Raw genomic sequence first — 24077 nt, 5'->3', positions numbered from 1 at the left:
TCAAAGTTATCTTTTACTGTAAGAATGGTGTTTCAGGTCAGGCTCAGTGGCTCACACCTATAATCCCAGCACTTTGGGAGGCCGAGGCGGGTGGATCACAAGGTCAGGAGTTCAAGATCAGCCTGGCCAAGATGGCAAAACCCCATCTCTACTAAAAATACAAAAATTAGCTGGGTGCGGTGGCAGGTGCCTGTAATCCCAGTTACTCGGGAGGCTGAGGCAGGAGAATCGCTTGAACCCGGGGGACAGGTTGCAGTGAGCTGAGATCACGTCACTACACTCCAGCCTGGGCAACAGAGTGAGAGAGACTCCGTCTCCAAAAAAAAAATAATAGTGGTTCAGCTACATAGTGTTGGCTCTCAGTTTTTGCAGGAAGCCATTCTTTGGTTTGTTCATTCACATGAGGTACTTAATCTCACTGTGTCTATTTCCTCCTCTAAGATGAAGGTGGTACACAACCCATTTCAGATGGTTATTCTAGGGGCTAAATGATTTAACACATGTAGACTGCTTAGAACATGCTGCCAAATGCCACGAATTCAATAGATCAATAGATGCTGTCATTATCATTATACTCCCCATCTGGATTGATCATTATACTCCCCATCTGGATTGAGGGGGTCCTGTTCTTTCAGAGCAGTGTTTCTTCACCAGGGGCAATTTCCCTTCTGTGCACAGAGCAGTGTATATAGATACTTTCAGTTGTTAAAACTGGATGTAGGGTGATACTGGCATCTAGTGGGACAGGGATTCTGCTAAACATCCTGCAGTCACAGACCACCCCCCACAACCTGCCCCAGGAAATAATTATCTGGCCCAAAATGTCATTGGTGCTGAGGTTGAGAAACTGTATTCCAAAAGAAAGTCACATGGGGTGCAGCAAAGAGGAAGAAAATAAACTTTAATGCTTCAAGCTAACTGCAGTTTCATGGAGTCTGCTCCATTATCTTGGTCAGCCTTATGGAAAGAACTGCAAATTTTGATTAGTTCATAAAAAATACTACTTTCGCTTAGAATGTCCTTGTTCTTAGGAAATACATGCTGAAATACTTAAAGTTAAAAATTCATGATAAATCTGCATTTTATTTTCAAGTGATTCAACAACAGAAAAGTGTGTGTGTAGAGAGAGAAAAGGCAAATATGGCACAATGTGAGCAATTGGTGAGTCTAGGTGATTTGAATGGTAATTTGAACTTTTCTATAGGTTTGAAGTTTTTCAAAATAAAAATTGGGTTGGGGGAGAGGAGTTAACCTTCCTTGCTGGTGCTCAGGATGGTATATCTGGCAGTGGGTACTAACGATGGGAAGTACTCAGCCAGAATAATGAGTTACCTTTGTAGTTGTTAAAAGACTTTTTTCCCCCCTGATTTTTATTTACTTTTTTTTTTTTTTTTTTTTTTTTGAGACAGGCTCTGGCTCTGCTGCCCAGGCAGGAGTCCAGTGGCATGATCATAGCTCACTGCAGCCTCAACCACCTGGGCTCAAGTGATCCTCCTACCTCAGCCTCCTGAGTAGCTGGGACTACAAGCACCTGCCACCATGCCTAACTAAATTTTTTATATCTTTTTTTTTTGTTTAAGAGAGTGTTTTGCTCTGTCACCCAGGCTGGAGTGCACTGGCATGATCCTGGCTCACTGCAACCTCTGCCTCCCACGTTCAAGTGATTCTCCTGCCCCAGCCTCTCAAGTAGCTGGGATTATAGGCACATGCCACCACACCAGCTAATTTTTTATTTTTTAGTAGAGACACGGTTTCATCATGTTGACCAGGCTGGTCTTGAACTCCTGACCCCAGGTGATCCACCTCCTTTGGCCTCCCAAAGAGCCGTGAGCCACTGTGCTATGTTGACAGGTTAGTCTTGAACTCCTGGCCTCAAGCAATCCTCTCACCTCCCAAGGTCCGGGATTACAGGCTTGAGCCACCACACCAGGTTTTGTTTGTTTGTTTGTTTGTTTAGAAACAGAGTCTTGCTCTCTCACCCAGGCAGAAGTACAGTGGCACGATCTCAGCTCACTGCAACCTCCGCCTCCTGGGTTCAAGCAATTCTCCTGCCTCAGCCTCCTGAGTAGCTGGTACTACAGGTGTGTGCCACCACGCCCGGCTAATTTTGTATTTTTAGTAGAGACGGGGTTTCACCATGTTAGCCAGGATGGTCTTGATCTCCTGATCTCATGATCTGCCTACCTGCCTTGGCCTCCCAAAGTGCTGGGATTACAGGCGTGAGCCACTGTGCCTGGTCACCAGGACTAGTTATTAAGAGTTTTAATGACTATAGCCTTGTGCTTTTTATCTCCCTTCAAGCTTTAGGCAAAATAGACTTTTGATTTCATTACTTTTATTAATTTTGTATAATATTTTTTTCTTCTAAAAACAAGCAGGCCAGGTGTGGTGTCTCAGGCTTATCCTCCCAGCACTTTGGGAGGCCGAGGTGGGAAGATCGTTGAGCCCATGAGTTTGAGACCAGCCTGGGCAACTTGATGAAACCCAGTCCCTATTCAAACAGCAAAAATAACCACACACACAAAAAGCAAGCACTTATTTAATAGTGGCTATACCTGGAGGGGAACTAAGATTATGGGTGATTTTAATTTTCTTCTTTTTGTATATCTATCTTCTAAGTGTTCCATAATAAACATATATTAGCTTTATATAACAGAAAGAAAAAACAAACTTTTAGCAATTAAGAAAATTCTCTCCAGTTGTACAAAATTCTGTTTTTGTTGAAAATATGTTCGGCCGGGCGTGGTGACTCAAGCCTGTAATCCCAGCACTTTGGGAGGCCGAGACGGGCGGATCACAAGGTCAGGAGATCGAGATCATCCTGGCTAACACAGTGAAACCCCGTCTCTACTAAAAAATACAAAAAACTAGCCGGGCGAGGTGGCGCCGCCTGTAGTCCCAGCTACTCGGGAGGCTGAGGCAGGAGAATGGCGTAAACCCGGGAGGCGGAGTTTGCAGTGAGCTGAGATCCGGCCACTGCACTCCAGTGCAGGCGACAGACCAAGACTCTGTCTCAAAAAAAAAAAAAAAAAAAAAGAAAAAGAAAATATGTTCAATTTTAAATACTCTTTTTTGCTGCATCAAGGCTGATTGGGTTTATTTGCTCGGAAAAGTGATAGTGATGGTTTGCTGGCATATGATCAGCAAAAAGTAACAGAAGAGAAATAGGTAGTGTATTCCATTTGCGAGAGGAAGTTCATCATCTTACTCCCTCCGCACTTGGTGATTGCCTGGAGTCACGTGTCAGCAGTATAGCTTGTCCAGTAAGCAGGTCGCCTGTAAGGTTTTCATTGTGTAGCTCACTAAAGCATAAATCTCAGTGGGCGTCACAAGTGATTGTTCACAAGTGAAGACTACTGTGTATTTCTCTTAAAATATTTATGTTTTGGCTGGGCGTGGTGGCTCACATCTGTAATCCCAGCACTTTGGGAGGCTGAGGTGGGTGGATAATGAGGTCAGGAAATCCAGACCATCCTGGCTAACACAGTGAAACCCCATCTCTACTAAAAATACAAACAATTAGCAGAGTGTGGTGGTGCACACCTGTAGTACCAGCTACGCAGAGGCTGAGGCAGGAGAATCACTTGAACCTGGGAGACAGAGGTTGTAGTGAGCCAAGATAGCAGCACTGCACTGCAGCCTGGGTGAGTTGAGAGAGTGAGACTCAGTCTCAAAAAAAAAAAAAAAAAAATTTGTCTCTAATTTTATGTTGTCTTTAATAGTACAGTTGGAACCTGAAACTAATTTTAGTAAAAAGCAGACTATTTTTGTTCACCTGAGTCACTAGTGACATTATTGTTGGCATTATGGACACTTATATCCTTAGACAGAGTTTAACTCCTGTTGCGCAGGCTGTAGTGTGATGGCTCCATCTTAGCTCACTGCAACCTCCACCTCCCAGGTTCAAATGATTCTCCTGCCTCAGCCTCCCGAATAGCTGGGATTATAAGTGCCCGCCACCACACCTGGCTAATTTTTGTATTTTTAATAAAGACAGGGTTTCACCATGTTGGCCAGGCTGGCTTTGAACTCCTGACCTCAGGTGATCCACCCGCCTTGGCCTCCCAAAGTGCTGGGATTACAGGTGTGAGCCACCGCACCTGGCCTATATCCTTATTTTTTGTGAAGGTTGAAATTCTTTATATGTAGTCATTTCTCCAATACACAAGAAGTCATTAGTGTTTATAGGCACAGAAGTACTGTATATATTTAAGCTACTCTGTTGTTTGGATGAGAAATTAGAAGCTCTATGGAAAAGAATTGATGCGTGAAAGGAGCTACAGCTTGCTTATGTTATGGGAGAGATACATATGATATCTCATTTTTCCAACCTGTACCGTACTGTTTTTCCCAACTTTTATTTTGGTTTTTATGATCTTAGCAGGGAATTACCGTAAAAAAGTTGTTTTGGATCTTAAGAGATACCTGGTTTCATAATTGTCTTACATCAGAATAAAAAGTAGGTATATGAGAGCAGAGGTGAGGAATAAAAATTAAACTGTGTTGTGGAGCAGAAACAGGTATAGGAGACAGGCAGAAGATAAAACTTCTTCCTTCCTTAGTAACAAAACAGCTGGTGGATTATGTAAGCTCCATGAATAAGTCAAGATGATTTGGGGGGACTAGGGAATTTCTGCTAACTATTCAATTATTCGTTGAATTTGTTTGTTGTATCATAGCCTAGTCACAGACAAAACGGAGTTGGGTGCCAGGAAGGACCCCCTGTGAAGTAGCATGTCCCATGTCATGTCAATTGAAAGGACAATACCCAGGAAGGACCCACTGTGAAGTAGCATGGCCCATGTCATGTCAGTTGAATGGACAGTGCAGAGAATTACTCGTTTTATCATCATCTTTTCTAGATTTGTAGTTTTAAGGTGAGGATTTTTATCTGGTCACTATAGTTTTTACTTTCGGTATGATTCATTATTTCCTTTTTGCTTTCCTCTTAAATATAAGTCATTAGGATTTGCTACCTAGCCTTCTGTTTTATTTTACGCATTCTTCCCAGGCAATTTCATTCATTACTGCCTGTATGCTGAAGGCTGTTAAATCTATAATTACAGCCTCAGCATCTCTTGTGAACTCCAGACGTGCTTTGAGCTGCCTACTGAACTTCTCCACTTGAATGTTTGGGCATTCTAATGGTAACATTGTCTCCATCCCACCTGTTCTCATCGCCTGTATTTTTAATCTTGAGTGTGTTCGCTTCGGCAGCACATATACTAAAATTTAATCTTGCGTAACCATCTCCTTTTCCTCAGTCACCTAAACCAGAATCATGAGAGTTATCCTCACTCATGTCCAAGTACTCACCAAGTCCTATCAGTTCCTTATCCTAAGTATATGTGCTATCAGTCCTTCCAAACTTTATCACTATTCAAGTTTTAGAAGAAAATAGAGTACACTTAAGGGCAAGAGGTTGTTGTTGCAAGGAGAAAGAGACGTGATTAACACAAAGCAGCCTCACGTGGTCAAGCATATTCATCCATTTAGTGTTTCTACAAAGGAATACCTGAGGCTGGGTAATTTTTTTTTTTTTTTTTTTTTTTTTTTTTTTTTTTTGAGATGGAGTCTCGCTCTGTCACCCAGGCTGGAGTACAGTGGCTGGATCTCAGCTCACTGCAAGCTCCGCCTCCCGGGTTCGTGCCATTCTCCTGCCTCAGCCTCCCGAGAAGCTGGGACTACGGGCGCCCACCACCACGCCCGGCTAGCTTTTTGTATTTTTTAGTAGAGATGGGGTTTCACCTTGTTAGCCAGGATAATCTCGATCTCCTGACCTCGTGATCCACCCGTCTCGGCCTCCCAAAGTGTTGGGATTACAGGCTTGAGCCACAGTGCCTGGCCAGAGGCTGGGTAATTTACAGAAAAAAGAGGTTTATTTGGCTTATGGGTCTGCAGGCTATACAAGAAGCATGGCAGCCAGGCACGGTGGCTCATGCCTGTAACCCCAGGACTTTGGGAGGCTGAGGCAGGCAGATCTCTTCAGGTCAGGAGTTCAAGACTAGCCTGGCCAACATGGTGAAACTCCGTCTCTTCTAAAAATACAAAAATTAGCTGGGTGTGGTAGCACGTGCCTGTAATCCCGGCTACTCAGGAGGCTGAGGCATGAAAATCACTTCAACCCGGGAGATGGAGGTTGCAGTTAGCAGAGATTGTGCCACTGCACTCCAGCCTGGGCAACAGAGCGAGACTCTATCTAAAAAAAAAAAAAAAAGAGAAAAGAAAAGAAACATGGCACCAGTATCTGCTTCTGGAGAAGGCTTCAGGAAGCTTCCACTCATAATGGAAGGCGAAGGGGAGTAACATGTCACATGTTGAGAAAAGGAACGAGAGAGATGCCAGTCTCTTTTTAAAAAACCAGCGCTCGTATACAAATAGAGCAAGAACTCACTCATTACTGTAGGGAAGGAGTCAAGCCATTCTTGAGGGATCAGCTCCCGTGACTCAGACACCTCCTGCTAGGCCCTAACTCCAGCGTTGGGGGTCACATTTCAAAATGTGATTTGGAGGGACCATATATCCAAACTATATTATCAAGGGGTCTGGGACTTAGCAACAGGTCATAACACTGACCTTCCAGTTCACTTAGAGATTATCAAATGCTTACTGAATGTGTCAATTCACAGATAATCAGTGCGTAAACCAAAATGTCAGTTCATTCATCTTTAATGCTCTTGGCTCATTCAAGTGATTTCAATGTTCAGGTCCCCTATCTAGGAACCTCCTACTTAGTTTGTCAAGGTACCTAAAAAACTAAATCTGAACTGTGCTAGATTTGAGCATCGAACTTAAATTATAACAGCGGAAGAGTGGGTGTTTTAGAGTGCTATTTTATCTAGGTAGAATGTGACCAATGCCTTTTTTTTTTTTTTTTTTTTTTTTTTGGAGACAGAGTTTCACTCTTGTTACCCAGGCTGGAGTGCAATGGTGCGACCTCAGCTCACCGTAACCTCTGCCTCCTGGGTTCAAGCGATTCTCCTGCCTCAGACTCCCAAGTAGCTGGGATTACAGGCATGCACCACCACGCCCAGCTAATTTTTTTGTATTTTTAGTAGAGACGGAGTTTCTTCATGTGTTGGTCAGGCTGATCTTGAACTTCCAACCTCAGGTGATTCGCCGACCTTGACCTCCCAGAGTGCTGGCATTATAGGTGTGAGCCACTGCACCTGGCCCAAAATGCTTTTTATCTTCCAGTTATTGCATCTTTCTCCCCCTTGACACTGCTGCATTGCCAAAATTTTTCTCTTAACCCAGTCTTCCTATACTGGCCTGTTGATATGTTTGATACATTGTCTTAAGATATTGACTTTACTAATTAAGCTTCAATCATACAGTTCTTCTCAATTATTAGAAATGTTGTTTCCTCTGGGGCCGGGCGTGGTGGCTTATGCCTGTAATCCCAGCACTTTAGGAGGCCAACGCAGCCTGATCACTGGAGGTCAGGAGTTCAAGACCAGCCTGACCAACATGGTGAAACCCTGTCTCTACTAAAAATACAAAAATTAGCCAGATGTGATGGCGTGTACCTATAGTCCCAGCTACTCTGGAGGCTGAGGCAGGAGAAACGCTTGAACCCGGAGGCAGAGGTTGCAGTGAGCTGAGATCGCACCGCTGCACTCCAGCCTGGGCAACAGAGCAAAACTCCGTCTCAAAAAAAAAAAAAGAAAGAAGTGTTGTTTCCTCTTATGTAGGGATTTAATTATTTCAGATTTGATCTCAAGTTTGAGAGAATGTTAAGGCCTCAGAAGGAATAGAATTGAAAAAGAACAAATAAATAAATTTTTAAAAAAAGAGTTAAGGCTATCTAGAGGACGTATAGAAACAATCGGCACCTATTTCAAAGATACGAAAATGAAATCTTCTGAAGAGGCAGTTCCATTTCTGTGTGCCTTTTAGTGGTAATAAAGGCACTATTTTACTAAGTAAAGACACTTCACCATATACTTTATCACTAATCTTCCAAACAGCCCTTTGAGGCCAGTATCATTTTCTCTCTTTTGAAGATTAGAAAATGATGACACTGCTTAAGGTGGATCTGCACGATCTGCTCTGAGAGCCCTAGGGCCCCACCCGTTGCATCCGGAGTTTCACAGATAATGCAGATTAAGGATACATTAGCTGAATAGAAAGTAATAAACTGCCTGAGGAACCCGGACTCTTGGAATATTTTTATCTGTTATGGAGGAGAAGAAAAGTATTATTTCTTAAAAAAAAAAAAAAAAAAAAAGAAAAAGAAAAAAGAAAAGAAAAAGTTGGGCCGGGCACGGTGGCTCATGCCTATAATCCTAGCACTTTGGGAGGCCGAGGCAGGCAGATCACTAGGTCAGGAGTTCAAGACCAGCCTGGCCAACATGGTGGAAACTCCCCCCATCTCTACTGAAAATACAAAAATTAGCTAGGCATGGTGGCACGTTCCTGTAATCCCAGCTACTCGGGAGGCTGAGGCAGGAGAATTGCTTGAACCAGGAACCGGGAGGCTGGGTTTGCAGTGAGCCGAGATCGCGCCACTGCACTCTAGCCGGGGCTACAGAACAAGACTCCGTCTCAAAACAATAAAAATTAAAAAAAAAAAAAAAAAAAAGAAAAAGTTTATATCACTCTGTACAGAGGAAAAAAAAAGTTTATAAACCACTGACCTAGCTTATCAGACAAGTTGAATTTTGTATGGTCTCCCTATAATGCTGGCTAAAATGAGACATTATTGTGAAGTACTTTATCTCTTCATTTTAACATATGAAAGTTTTTAGAGTATTAGAGCTATATCTTTCATTTAATCCTCTATACCATAGTCAATTCTAGCTGATTTTTAGTTCAACATTATTTGTTCAGCACACATTTTGAGTTTTCAGTCATGTCAGGCTGGGCTCGATGCTGGGGATGCAGTGGTTGATCAGACAAGCTTTTTCCTGTTCTCAAGGTGTTTGTCTTCTGGTAGAGGCAGTTAGTTTAATAATAAAATAAACAAGAAATACCAGAGTGATAAATGGTATTAAGAAGGTAAAACAGGTTGATGTGATAGAGAGAAGTTGGGAGTTGGAGTCTTCTAGAGGATATCTGGAGAAAGCCTCTCGGAGGAGAAGGTATGGAGCTAAGACCTGAGCAGGACTAAGGAGCCAGCTGTGCACAGAATTAAAAATGGGATCGTGGATAAATTAGAAGACATTAAGATTTCAATATGTATCAGGGCCTTGGGACAGGGGGGCATAGCTCTCTAAGCTCAGAATTTAATAGTAATAATCACAAAGGAAAAGTTTGTCAGATTTGCCAAGGTAAAATTTATGGACTTCTGAATTTCAAAAATAACATTAAGTAGCAAATGAAAAACTATTTTAGCATATAAAATGTGCACAGGATTAAGATCATTTATCAAAAGCTTGCATAGATGAATAAGAAAAATAGAAAACTCAGAGGGCAGATGGCAAAGCAGCATGATAAGGCAGTCCTCAGAAGAGAACATGCAATTCATAAACATCGCTAGGAATCAGAAATCCAACTAAGCCTATCTTTTTTTTTTTTTTAATTCAGGCAGGGTGCTGTGGCTCATGCCTGTAATCCCAGCACTTTGGGAGGCCGAGGCAGGCAGATTACTTGAGGTCATGAGTTCCAGACCAGCCTGGCCAACATGGCGAAACCCCATCTCTACTAAATATCCAAAAATTAACCGGGCGTGATGGTGAGCGCCTGTAATCCCAGCTACTTGGAGGCTGAAGCAAGAGAATCGCTTAAACCTGGAGAGCAAAGGTTATAGTGAGCCAAGATCGCACCATTGCACTCCAGCCTGGGTAGCAGAGCGAGGCTCTGTGTTAAAAAATGAAAAATAAATCCCACTAAATGAGGAATCATTTTGTAAAAATCTATATTAGGTTAAACTTTTTTTTACTAGTATCCCATACCAGGGAGAATACAGTGCAATTGTCCTTCTCATACATTGCTGATAACCCTATAAATTAGTAAAAGTTGCTTTCAAAAAGCAGTTGGTGGTGTGTTCCAAAATCCACAAAAAATACCTCTTTCTTGTCCCAGTAATTTCACCTTTGGGAATTTATTTTAAGTAAAAAACAAATTGTTAGGGGTAAATAAATATTTACACCGAAACATGCCTACATTGTTTTAGTAGATACTTAGTAGATATTTTAGTAGACATTTAGTAGCAACCAAATGTCTAACAGTAGGGGAAAATGAATAAATCAGGATGTGTCTGCTCATTGGGATGTATACATACATGAGGAAGAATGGTTGTGACAGCTGCAACAGCAGAAGGAAATGCTTTTGATACAATGGGAAATGGCAAACAGCAGCATGCAAAATTGTCTATATACTCTTTGTAATTGGTTTTTTGTATGTGCATGGAAAAAACGGTCAAGGATATACACCAAACGCTAACAGTGGTATGTCAGAGTTATGGGGTGAACATTTTAAATGATATGTTTTGGGAAAAATTTTTCTCTAAAATCTTACCTGAAAACATACTTAAAACCTAAATGACAGCAATAAGGAAATTGACTCACTCTTCATCTTTCCACAAAAGAGCTTTGAAGGTACAATCGTGTGGGAGAGCCAAGACCTCCACGGCCTTGTGTCAAGAAATCTCCACAGAGTGACAGTGAATGATGGAGGGGGAGTTCTCAGAGTCATTACAGTAAGTCATTTTTTTTTAAGGTTTAATTGCATATTTTAGCTTCTTTTTAATACACAAAAGTGTTCTAAAATTTACCTTAGAGCCCAGGCAGCATGGAGCAATGATTCTGGTGTGTTTTACAACATATTATATAGTAGCAAATGTTGTTGTCTTCATAGTAAAGGCAAAAACTCAAATATGATCTACAGTTAGTGAGTTTACAGTTTTGCCTTAAGATTGGTGCATTTTTAAAGTGCAATATTTCATTTCTCATTTTTTGTTTCTTTTTTTGAGAGGGTCTCACTTGGTTGCCCAGGCTGGGGTGCAGTAGCACGATCACAGCTCACTGCAGCCTCCACCTCCTGGCTTAAATAATCCTCCCACATAGCTGGGACTACAGGTGTGCACCACCACACCCAGCTAATTGTTTGTGTTTTTTGTAGAGATGGAGTTTCACCACGTTGCCTAGGCTGGTTGCTAACTTCTGAGCTCAAGTGATCCGCCCACCTACGCTTCCCAAAGTGCTGTATTACAGGCATGAGCCACTGCGCCTGGCCTATTTCTCAGTAATTTTTAAGTTAGCATTCTTTAAGAACACTTGCTCAGTAGTATTCAGAGTATTTACTATCTCACCTTGAAAATAAAATCTCAGTTAAAATACTATAGATAGCCAGGCGTGGTGGCTCATGCCAGTAATCCCAGAACTTTAGGAGGCTGAGGCATGCGGATCACTTGAGGCCAGGAGTTTAACACCAGCCTGGGCAACACAGCAAGACCCTATCTGTACTAAAAATACAAAAACTTAACCAGGCATAGTGGCACATGCCTGGAATCCCAACTACTTGGGTGACTGAGGCATGAGAATTGCTTGAACCTAGGAGGCAGAAGTTTCAGTGAGCTGAGATCACGCCACTGCACTCCATCCTGGGTGGCAGAGTGAGACTCTGTCTCAAAAAAAAAAAAAAAAAAAAAAAAACCAAACTACTACAGATAAAAATATTGGAAAATAAGGTGGAGTGTACTGGCTTGTGCCTGTAATCCCAGCACTTTGGGAGGGTAAGGTGGGTGGACCACTGGAGGTCAGGAGGTCGAGACCAGCCTGGCCAACATGGTGAAACCCCCGTCTCTACTAAAAATACAATAAATAAATAAATAAATAACTGGGCATGGTGGCACATGCCTGTAATCCTAACTACTTGGGAGGCCGAGGTGGGAGGATTACTTGAACCCCAGAGGTGGAGGTTGCGGTGAGCCAAGATCACGCCACTGCACTCCAGCCTGGGCAACACAGCAAGACTCCATCTCAAAAAAATAAATAAATAAATAGAAAATAAGATTGAGTACTTTCATTTATTTTGCTGAAGCAACTCTGGGATTTCTGACTCTCATATTTCTCATTCAGCTTTGCTTTAAATTTAAAACAGTTTGACAGGTGAATTTCTCAAAGTAAATGTAGGACAATAAAGAAGGTGTAGGAAGACTTAAAATGAACTTTAGTAAACAAATGGTGTCTATGGTGGAATCATAGACAATCTTTTATTCCCCTTCATCTCCCGTCTAATGATTAGGAATGTACTTGGCACTTAAATCCACAAGCTTAGTGAATGAATATTAACCTCATTCACATGGATTAACTTCTGAGTTGAAATGAATATGTAATATGTTATTACTCATTCAAAAAGCATTTACTGCACACCTGTTGTAAGGCAGAAACAATGGCAGGGTGAAACAGACATACTAGTGGCCTACAGTGGAACTCACAGTTCAGTGAGGAAGAAAGATATTAAAGAAATAGACCATAAATTCATATGTAGTTATACATTTAGGTTTGTAGGCCATGTTTAGGATTTCACTGATGTTTAGGATTTAGGATTTATTATGACAAGTAAATTTCACAAAGTAAATGGAGGGCAATAAAGATGGTGTTTACTTTAGTAGACATACACACCATTTGTTTACTAAAGTTCATTTTAAGTCTTATGAAAAATTTTTTTATTTAAAATGGAAAGTTTTATGGAATTATGACGTTTTTCTTTCCTTATTTTCAAGGCAAATACCTTTACTATCTTGCCTCCTTTTCTATTCATGAAACTTTAAAATACCCAGCATATGCCGCAATTCTATAATATTGGTTACACTAAAAGAAATAAGTTGGCTGGGCACAGTGGCTCACGCTTGTAATCCCAGCACTTTGGGAGGCTGAGGTCGGAGGATCATGAGGTCAAGAGATCAAGACCAGCCTGGCCAACACGGTGAAACCCCATCTCTACTAAAAATACTGGGTGTGGTGGCGGGTGCCTGTAGTCCCAGCTACTCGGAAGGCTGAGGCAGGAGAATTGCTTGAATCCAGGAGGTGGAGGTTGCAGTGAGCCGAGATCGCGCCACTGCACTCCAGCCTGGCTACAGAGCGAGACTCCATTGCGAAAAAAAAAAAAGGAATAAGTTTACTTCTGACTTGAGAACTAGGTTCAAATGTAAAGATTCAAATGATCTGCTTTGGGAGTAAAAATTATAGAGGGCTAAAGATAGCTTAAACATACAGTTAACCTAAAACAAAAACAAAACCAGGGCTGGGCGTGGTAGCTCACGCCTGTAATCTCAGCACTTTGGGAGACCGAGGCGGGCAGATCACGATGTCAGGAGATGAAGACCATCCTGGCTAGCACAGTGAAACCCCATCTCTACTAAAAATACAAAAAATTAGCCGGGCGTGGTGGTGGGCGCATATAGTCCCAGCTACTCAAGAGGCTGAGGCTGGCTGGAGAATGTCATGAACCTGGGAGGCAGAGCTTACAGTAAGCCAAGATGGAGCCACTGCACTCCAGCCTGGGCGACAGAGGAAGACTCCATCTCAAAAAACAAACAAAAAATACACAAACAAAAAAACCAGGTAACTTTTTAAAGCCTCCGCCAAGAAACCCCAGGTGCAGATTAAGGTTTTCATCACAAATGCGTACAGCTGAGAGTTTTCACTAAATTTTATTCCCTTGCCAGCGAGTGATGTCAGAAAAATTTTAAAGACGAACAAAAAGCCAAGTTGTGACCTTTCAGAGATGTCAGTAAACAGAAATTACTATTGAGTTCTAAAGCCAAAACAATATGGAAATATACAATAAAAAATAAAGCATAGGCTGGGTGCTGTGGCTCACACCTGTAATCCCAGCATTTTGGGAGGCTGAGTTGGGCAGATCACCTGAGATCAGGAGTTCGAGACCAGCCTGACCAACATGGTGAAACCCCATCTCTACTAAAAATACAAAAATTAGCCAGGTATGGTGGCTAACGACTATAATTCCAGCTACTCAAGAGGCTGAGGAAGGAGAATCACTTGAACCCGGGAGGTAGAGGTTGCAGTGAGCCAAGATCGCACCATTGCACTCCAGCCTGGGCAACAAGAGCAAAACTCTGTCTCAAAAAAGTAAATAAGTAGGCCGGGCGATGGCTCACACCTGTAATCCCAGCACTGTAGGAGGCCGAGGCAGGCGGATCACCTGAGGTCAGGGGTTCAAGACCAGCCTGGCCAACATGGTGAAACCCTGTCTCTACTAAAAATACAAAAAAATTAGCTAGGCATGGTAGTGCGTGCCTATAATCTCATCTACTTGGGAGGCTGAGGCAAGAGAATCGCTTGAACCCGGAAGGTGGAGGTTGTGGTGAGCCGAGATGGCGCTATCGCACTCTAGCCTGGGGGACAAGAGCAAGACTTTGTCTCAAAAAAAAAAAAAAAAAAGTAAAAAATAAATAAAGCATATACAATCTTTTATGGAACTACAAGGTTGGAATCTAAAGCATGCATCTTTAGTAATTTTCACGCATTTGGCTACAAACATTTTATTTATTTTATTTTTTTGAGATGGCGTCTCGCTCTGTCACCCAGGCTGGAGTACAGTGGTACGATCTTGGCTCACTGCAATCTCCTACTCCCGGGTTCAAATGATACTCCTGCCTCAGCCTCCAGAGTAGCTGGGATTATAGGCACGCACCACCAAGCCTAGCTAATTTTTTTGTATTTTTAGTAGAGACAGGGTTTCACCATATTAGCCAGGATGGCCTTGATCTCCTGACCTCATGATCCACCCACCTCCACCTCCCAAAGTGCTGGGATTACAGGTGTGAGCCACCACGCCTGGCCTACAGACGTATTTTTAAATTAAATGACAAGTTACTACAGTGACCTCAGATGACTTGTTTTACTGGCCTTAAAACATTGCTTTGTACAGTACAACTCTGCTGAAAAGATCTGTTTAAGAATAGCCAAGCAGTAGCTCTCTTGATTAAATGAAGGTGTAGAAAAAATACTGTAAATACACTGAATATGGACTCCTAACAGTCTGATCTAGCCCACAACAGCCAGACAATACTCTGGTAGATGTACCAGAGTGGTTCACTGTATACAGAAGTGAAACAGCTCACTCTGAGGAAGGCCATTGGGTAACTTTTGAAGAGAGATAACTCTCTAATAATAAAAGATTCTCCAGTCTAAGAGGTAGAAAGGACTATCATTGGCTGCTGGCACAATAGGCTTAGGCACCTTCAACAACATCAGCAGGCCGGGCACAGCGGCCCACACCTGTAATCCCAGCACTTCAGGAGTCCAAGGCGGGAGGATCGCTTGAGCCCAGGAATTCAAGACCAGCCCAGGCAATACAGTGAGACTTCTTCTCTACAAAAAAATTTATACATACTAGCTGGGCATGGTGGCACACACCTGTAGTCCCAGCTACTTGTGAGGCTGAGGTGGGAAGATTGTATGTTCAAGGCTAGAATGAGGTATCATTGCACCACTGCACTCAGCCTGAGCATCACAGTGAAACCCTGTCTGTAAAATGAAATTAGGCCGAGTCAGGTGGCTCACACCTGTAATCCCAGCACTTTGGGAGGCTGAGGCAGGCTGATCACCCGAGGTCAGGAGTTCGAGACCAGCCTGACCCACATGGTGAAATCCTGTCTCTTATTTAAAAAAATTTTTTTTAATTTAAAAAATTTTTTAAATCAATATTCAGTAGAGTTCAATTTGAATATTTGGGACAGACTGTTGATTTTGAGCCTTTCTGTGCATTGTCACTTAACTTTAAAGTGTGCCAAGATATATTTGAACTCATGAGAATTTTTAGTTTCCAAAAAATCAAAGGTCATAATACATATTCTTTTAAGTGGTGGGGTTGGGATGTAAAATAAATTACTTTTTGCACTATTAGAGTAGCAAGTACATAAATATGATTCTATGTAAGTTGCAATTCTGAACACCTTATGGAATGTTGGGTATACCTTATCTTTAGTATTGTAATTAGATAACAAAAATAGTAGAATACCGTATGTCATCCTGATATTATAAGCCTCTAGTGCACCAGCATCTTAGACGCATTTATCTGCTGCAAGTGGAGTCATATTATGACTTGTCAAATCGATTTGAAAATATGATAAATGTATTTTTAGTAACGAAACATTGAGTACATTCTTATTCCTTTCAGGCTGGGGAGGGTGCATTGCCTCATGAATTCTTGGAAGGTGTGGAGGGAGTTGCAGGTGGTTTTATATATACTATTCAGGGTAAGTTGGCTAGTTGAAACTTGAAAAATACACTGAATCTCATACACTTAATCTTTATACCTGACAGAAAAGGAGTTTTTTTTGTCTTTTAAAAAACTTTATTCAGATAAAAGTCACCCTTTTAAAGTGGTTGAGTGGTTTTAGTGTATTCATAGAGTTCTACAACCGGCTCCATCTCCCAAAAGGAAACCCCACACCCATTAGCAGTTACTCCTCATTCTTCCCTCCCCAACCTCCCACCCCCTAACAACTACTGATGTGCTTTCTTTCTCTATGGATTTGCCTATTTTGAACATTTCACATAAATGGAAATGTACAGTATGTGCTCTGTGTGTCGGTTTCTTGCTGTAACATGTTTTCCAGGTCCGTCCATTTTGTATGTGTCAGTACTTCTTTTATATGATCATATATTCTATTGCATCGATATGCCCTATTTTATTCATTCATTAATTGATGGACATTTAGATTGCTTCTACTTTTTGAATATAAATAATTCTATAGTAAACATGTAGGTACAGGTTTTTGTGTGGTCATATATTTCCATTTCTCTTAAATCTCTAGCAGTAGAAGACCTGGGTCATGTAATTGTGTGTTTAATCACTTGAGGCACTGCCAGATTGTTTTCTAAAGCAGCAGCCAAGTTTACATTTCCATAGTCCGTATATGAGGCTTCTAGTTTCTCCATATTCTTGTCAACACTTACTAAATTGTGTATCTTTTAAAATATACCAATCCTAGTGGGTGTAAATTGTTATCTCATTGTGATTTTTATTTGTATTTCCATAATAACTAATGATGTTGAGCATTTTTTTCATGTGCTTATTGGCCATTTGTATATCTTCCTTTTTTGTTTTATTGTTTTTCTTCTTTTTTTTTTTTTTTTGAGACGGGGCCTCACGCTGTTGCCCAGTCTGGAGTGCAGTGGCATGATCACAGCTCACTGTAGCCTCAACCTCCCTGGGCTTAAGTGAACTTCCCATTTCAGCCTCCTGAATAGCTGGGACTACAAGTGCATGCCACCATGCCCAGCTAATTATTAAATATTTTGTAGAGACAGGGTTTTGTCATATTGCTCAGGCTGCACACTGTTAAAAGGGTGAATTATTATGGTATGTGAACTAGATGTGGGAAGTGAGGGAGAGGAGGAGGGAGGAAGTGAGGAGGGAGGGGTGGAGAGAGGGAGAAGGGAGGGAGGGGTGCAGGGAAGGAGGGAGGAAAGGGGGGGAGAGAGACAGAGAGAGTCATTTGTATGTCTTTAGAGAAATATCTATTCAGATCCTTTGCCCATTTATAAAATTATTTTGTTATTGTTGAATTGTAAGAGTTCTTTATATATTCTGGATACAAGTCCCTTATCAGATACACGCTTTGCAAATGGTGCCCTTTAACACACAAAAGTAAATTTTGATGAAGTCCAATTTTGTCACATGTTTTTGCTGTCATATGTAAGGAACCATTTGTCTAATGTGAGGTCACAAAGATCTGTGTTTTGTTTTACAGTTCCAAGAGTTTTATAGTTTTGGTACTTATATGTAGGCCTTGGATCCATGTTCATTTTCATGTATGGCATGAAATAGAGGTTTAACTTCATTATTTTGCATGTGGATATCCAATTGTCCCAGCACCCATTTGTTGAAAACCAATGACTGTAAATGTAAGGATTTATTTCTGGACTCTTAATTCTATTCCATTGATCTATATGTCTGTGTCCTTAACCAGTACTACACTGCCTTGATTATGTAGCTTTTTAGTAAGATTTAAAATTGGGAGGCTGGGCGTGGTGGCTCATGCCTGTAATCCCAACACTTTGGAAGGCTGAGGCAGGTGGATCATGAGGTCAGGAGTTCGAGACCAGCCTGACCAACATGGTGAAACTCTGTCTCTACTAAAAATACAAAAAAAAATTAGCCAGGCGTGGTGTCGGGCGCCTGTAATCCCAGCTACTCTAGAGACTGAGGCAGGAGAATTGCTTGAACCTGGGAGGTGGAGGTTGCAGTGAGCTGAGATTGCCACTGCACTTCAGCCTGGGTGACAGAGCAAGACTCCATCTCAAAAAAAAAAAAAAGTGGCCGGGCGCGGTGGCTCAAGCCTGTAATCCCAGCACTTTGGGAGGCCGAGACGGGCGGATCACGAGGTCAGGAGATCGAGACCATCCTGGCGAACTCGGTGAAACCCCGTCTCTACTAAAAAATACAAAAAAAAAAAAAAAAACTAGCCGGGCGAGGTGGCGGGCGCCTGTAGTACCAGCTACTCGGGAGGCTGAGGCAGGAGAATGGCGTGAACCCGGGAGGCGGAGCTTGCAGTGAGCTGAGATCCGGCCACTGTACCCCAGCCCGGGCGACAGAGCGAGACTCCGTCTCAAAAAAAAAAAAAAAAAAAAAAAAAGAAATTAGGAAATGTGAATCCTCCAACCTTGTTCTTTATCAAGCTTGATTGGCTATTCTGGGTCTCCTGCACTTCCATATGAATTTTATGATCAGCTTGTCAATTTGTGCAAAAAAAAGAAAACCTAGCTGGAGTGTTTTACGGGATTGCATATATATTTATTCATATATATATTCATAGATATTCATATATGTATGAATAAATATATATTTAATATATTAAATATATAATGAAATATAAATATATATTTAATATATATTTAGTAATATATGAATAAATATATATTTAATTTCAATAGGTTTTGGGGGAACAGGTCATGTTTGATTACATGAATAAGTTCTTTAGTGGTGATTTCTGAGATTTTGGTGCACCCATAACCCAAGCAGTATACACCGTAACCAATGTGTAGTCTTATTCCTACCCCCTCCCACCCTTTCCCCACTAAGTCCCCAGAGTCCATTGTATGTATCATTCTTATGCCTTTGCATCCTCATAGCTTAGCTCCCACTTAGGAGTGAGAACATACGATGTTTGCATTTCCATTCCTGAGTTACTTTACTTAGAATAATGGCCTCCGGCTCGCAGGTGCTGTGAATGCCATTATTTTGTTTCTTTCTGTGGCCGAGTAGTATTCCATGGTGTGTGGGTGTCTGTGTGTGTGTGTGTATATATATACACACACACATATACATACATACCACATTATATATATACACATACATACCACATTTTCTTTACTCATTAATTGATGGGCATTTGGGCTGGTTCCATATTTTTGCAGTTGCGAATTGTGCTGCTATAAACATGCATGTGCAAGTATCTTTTTCATATAATGATTTATTTTCCTTTGGTAGATACCCAGTAATGGGATTGCTGGATCAAATGGTAGATCTACCTTTAGTTCTTCAAGGAATCTCCACACTGTTCTCCATAGTGGTTGTACTAGTTCACATTCCCATCAGGGATTGCATTCTGTCTGTGGATCAACCTGGGGAGTATTGCCATGTTAACGGTATTAAGTCTCTGAGCATCCATGTCTTATTAAATTTCCTTCAGTGATGTTTGATTTTCAGTATAAAAGTATTGCACTTCTAGGCCGGGCTCGGTGGCTCATGCCTGTAATCCCAGCACTTTGGGAGGCTGAGGTGGGCGGATGACCAGGTCAGGAGATCCAGACCATTGTGGCTAACACGGTGAAACCCTGTGTCTACTAAAAATACAAAAAACAATTAGCCGGGCATGGTGGCAGGCGCCTGTAGCCCCAGCTACTCGAGATGCTGAGGCAGGAGAATGGCATGAACCCAGGAGGCGGAGCTTGCAGTGAGCTGAGATCACTTATGTTATCTTTTTGATGCTGTTGTAAGTGGAATTGTTTTTCTAATTTGATTTCAAGATTGTTCATTGCGAGTATATAAACATACAGTAGGTTTTTGTGATCTGTGTGCTGCAACATTGCTGAACAGGTCCATGTATTACTTAATCATTTTATAGTTAGACCTTATGATTTTCTACATGCAAGGTCATTTCATCTGTAAGAAGAGATAGTTTTGCTTCTTCCTTTTCCATCCGGATGCCTTTTATTTTTCTTATCTGATTGTCCTGGCTAGAACATGTATGTTGAATAGAAGTGGCAAAAGCAGACATCCTTTCATGTTCCTGACATATTAATTTATGCCCATATTTTTCAGATACATGCAGTGAAACAAAATGTGTTCCTAGTCTAATAGGCTTGTATTTAATTTCTGCACTCCTGTTGTTACCAGCCATTTTCCTGTTACTACAATTTTATAACACTTTCACTTTCCTTCAAGTGTTAAATTATACAGATGCTCCTTGACTTACGATGTTACACCCTGATGAACCCATCTTAAGTTAAAAATGTATGTTGAAAATGCATTTTATACACTTAGCCTGCCGAATGTTATAGCTTAGCCTCACCTACCTTAAACTTGCTCGGAACACTTACATTGGCCCACAGTTGGGCAAAATAATCTAATACAAAGCCTATTCCATAATAAGGATTGAACATCTCACATAATTAAAGACTAGTCACATGATAAACAGAATGGTTGCATGTGTACTCAAAGCATGGTTTCTGGTGAACATGTATTGTTTTTACCTTACCATAAAGTCAAAAAATTGTAAGTCTAAACAGGAGTTCAGGCCAAGCACAGTAGCTCATGCCTGTAATCCCAGTACTTTGGGAGGCCAAGGCAGGTGGATCACAAGGTCAGGAGTTCGAGACCAGCCAGACCAACATGATGAAACCCCGTCTCTACTAAAAATACAAAAATTAGCCAAGCGTGGTGGTGCACGCCTGTAATCCTAGCTACTCGGGAGGCCAAGACAGGAGAATCGCTTGAATCTGGGAGGCAGAGGTTGCAGTAAGCTGAGATAGCACTACTGCACTCCAACCCGGGTGACAGAGCAAGACTCCATCTCAAAAAAAACAAAAAAACAGGAAGTCATATACCCCTGTGTTTCTCAAAGGCTAGTCTGTGTTCTGTCTGCCTGCATCAGGGTCGCAGCAGTGGCCATTAAAAATACAGATTCCTGGGAGCAGGGCAAAGGGAAAAAAATAGATTCCTGGGCTCCACCCCAGACCTACTGAATCTTTAGGCTTAGGACCCAGGAATCTGCATTTCAGCAAGCATTCCCAAGAATCACTGATTGAATCCAGCACCATTTTCTACAAGTGAGACTGCTGTGGTCTAGAGCCAACAGAACTTGTGTAGTATCTCACAAGTCATGAGAGGCAGAAGTCAGATATAGGCCTTCAGCTCCCCACCTCATCCTTTCCAGTTGCAGTGATAAAGAGTGCAGTGGCAAATTGTATTTCATTTCCTTTGCCACCCTCAGCAGCTCACTTTCTTTGTATTTTTCAAAAATTTTCTTTGATTGAGACATTTTTAGAAAATCCTGACGTCTCCTGCCACAGCGAAAGAATTGCCTTAAATCAGTAGGATCTGGGGATAGTCCCTGCACACATGTGACAAGTGACTCATTAACTTGTGAAGTGGCAGATAAATTGTCTTTTAAGCACGTTAGTAATCATTTTTATTATGAAATATCTTGGCCAGGCACAGTAGCTCTCGCCTGTAATCCCAGAATTTTGGGAGACTGAGGCAAGAGGATCTCTTGAGCCCAGAATTTCGAGACCAGCCTGGACAACATAGCAAGACCCCATCTCTATAAAAAAAATTTCCTTGGTGTGGTGACAAGTGCCAGTAGTACCAGCTACTTGGGAAGCTGAGATGGGAGGATCACTTGAGCCCAGGAAGTTGAGGCTGCAGTGAGCTGTGATTGCACCACTGCATTCTAGCCCAGGTGATAGAACAAGACCCTGTCTCAAAAGAAAAAAAAGGAAATAATCATAAATACACCAGAAATAGTACTGAAACTCGCAGGTACCCAGTGGTCGGAATTAACAAATGTTTACATTTTTTCATATTCGTTTGTGATTATTTTTTTTTTTTTTATAATAAAACATGGCCAGGCACGGTGGCGCATGCCCGTAATCTTAGCACTTTGGGAGGCCGAGGTGGGTGGATCACCTGAGGTTAGGAGTTCGAGACCAGCCTGGCCAACATGGCGAAACCCCACCTCTTGTTACAAACAATTTTTACAATTGTTTGTAAAAATACAAACAATTAGCTGGGCGTGGTGGCAGGCTCCTGTAATCCCAGCTACTCACGAGGGAGGCTGAGACAGGAGAATCCTTGAACCCGGGAGGTGGAGATTACAGGGAGCTGAGATCATACCACTGTACTCCAGTCTGGGCAACAGAGTGAGACTCTGTCTCAAAAAAAAAAAAAAAGAAAAGAAAAAAGAAAACATTATGTGTCGGGTGCTGTGGCTCACGCCTGTAATCCCAACACTTTGGGAGGCTGAGGCAGGTGGATCACTTGAGATCAGGAGTTCGAGACCAGCTGGCCAACATGGTGAAACCTCGTCTCTACTAAAAGTACAAAAATTAGCTGGGCGTGGTGGCACACGCCTGTAATCCCAGCTACTTGGGAGGCTGAGGCAGGAGAATCACTTGAATCCGGGAGGTGGAGGTTGCAGTGAACCGAGATGACACCACTGCACTCTAGCCTGGACAACAGAGTGAGACTCTGTCTCAAAAAAAAAAAAAAGAAGAAAGAAAGAAAACACTGTAGTTACAGTTGAAACCTTCCTGTTGTAGTTCTCCCTAGATGTGGTTCTCTTCCTTCTCCTCAAAGGGGGTGCCACCTTCCTAAAATTCATGTGTACCCTTCCCATTCTTATTTTTCTACTTTGAACATATTTACATCTCTTTATTTATTTATTTGAGACAGGGTCTCGCTCTGTTGCCCAGACTGGATGGAGTTCAGTGGTATAACCATAGCTCACTGCAGCCTTGACCTCCTGAACTCCAGGGATCCTCCTGCCTTGGCCTCCCAAGAAGCTGGGACCAGAGGCATGCACCACGATGCCTGGCTAATTGTTAAATTTTATTTAGAGATGGGGGGTCTCCCTGTGTTATCTAGAGTGATCTCAAACTTCTGGGCTTAAGCTATTCTCCTCCCTCGGCCTCCCAAAGTGCTGGGATTACAGGCATAAGCCACCACGCCCGACAATGTCTTTAAATAACAAAGTTTTGAATATTTTATAATTGATATCTGTGGTGTCACATTGTATTATCACTTGGCAATTTTCACTCAACTTTATTTTTCCATCCCAATCCTTTTAACATGCAAGATCAGGGTAATTTTTTTAACTGCTATATTTCATGATGTGAATATACCACAACCTGGCTATTTTTTTTTCTCTCAGTGGACAGTTAGGTTGGTCCCGTTTTTCTGCCACAATTACAAACAATGCTGTAATTAATAGCCTCATGTGAAATAACGTTAGTAGGGATATATCTACAAGTGGCCTCAACTGAACCATAAGGTGTACACATTTTCAGCCTAAATAGATATTGCCAAATTGCTTTCCAGAGTGGGAGCATCCACTTAAACACTGGCAGTGTATGAGAGTTCCCATTTTTCTACCTAAAGTTCCAAACAAAACTGCATGTGTTTCTGTTAGGTTACCTTGGGCAAAGAACTGTAGTGTACATCGTAAGTTCTGAGTGGTAAGTTTACAATAGCATTTTTCTTCAACTCTCAACTTTTCCTTTTTAGAAGGTGATGCTCTCTTACACAGCCTTCATTCTCGCCCTCAAAGACTTACTGATCATATAAGAAATCTCCACGAGGAAGATGCCTTACTGAAGGAGGAAAGCAGCATCTATGATGATATTGTTTTTGTGGATGTCGTCGACACTTATCGTAATGTTCCTGCAAAATTATTGAACTTCTATAGATGGTAGGTTGTAAAAATGTTGGATAGGTAGAACTTGTTTTATTGTTAGTTTCTTTTTTTTTTTTTTTTTTGGGGGGGTTCTTACTATGTTTCCTAGGCTGGTCTTGAACTCCTGAGTGCAAGCAAACCTCTTGCCTTAGCCTCCTGAGTAGCTAAGATTACAGGCGCGTGACACTGTGCCTGTCTTACT

General features: G+C 41.7%; 1 protein-coding gene across 4 annotated transcripts in view; it reads left to right on the top strand.

The window, feature by feature from the left end:
* Positions 1 to 24077, top strand: part of B3GALNT2 (beta-1,3-N-acetylgalactosaminyltransferase 2) — a 66696-nt gene that overhangs the window by 27538 nt on the left and 15081 nt on the right. For 3 of the 4 annotated variants that reach the window (XM_073011854.1, XM_007989850.3, XM_073011853.1), the window contains 3 exons: positions 10532 to 10642; positions 16093 to 16171; positions 23707 to 23890. In XM_073011854.1, coding sequence (XP_072867955.1) covers positions 10532 to 10642; positions 16093 to 16171; positions 23707 to 23890 — 374 coding nt within the window. Of the gene's footprint in view, positions 1 to 10531; positions 10643 to 16092; positions 16204 to 23706; positions 23891 to 24077 lie in introns of those variants that run through there. The other variant, XM_007989851.3, reaches the window with a different exon arrangement.

This window comes from Chlorocebus sabaeus, chromosome 25 (genome assembly GCF_047675955.1).
Source record: "Chlorocebus sabaeus isolate Y175 chromosome 25, mChlSab1.0.hap1, whole genome shotgun sequence".
Classification (NCBI taxonomy): Eukaryota; Metazoa; Chordata; class Mammalia; order Primates; family Cercopithecidae; genus Chlorocebus; species Chlorocebus sabaeus.
This window is presented reverse-complemented; position numbering and strand designations above follow the sequence as displayed.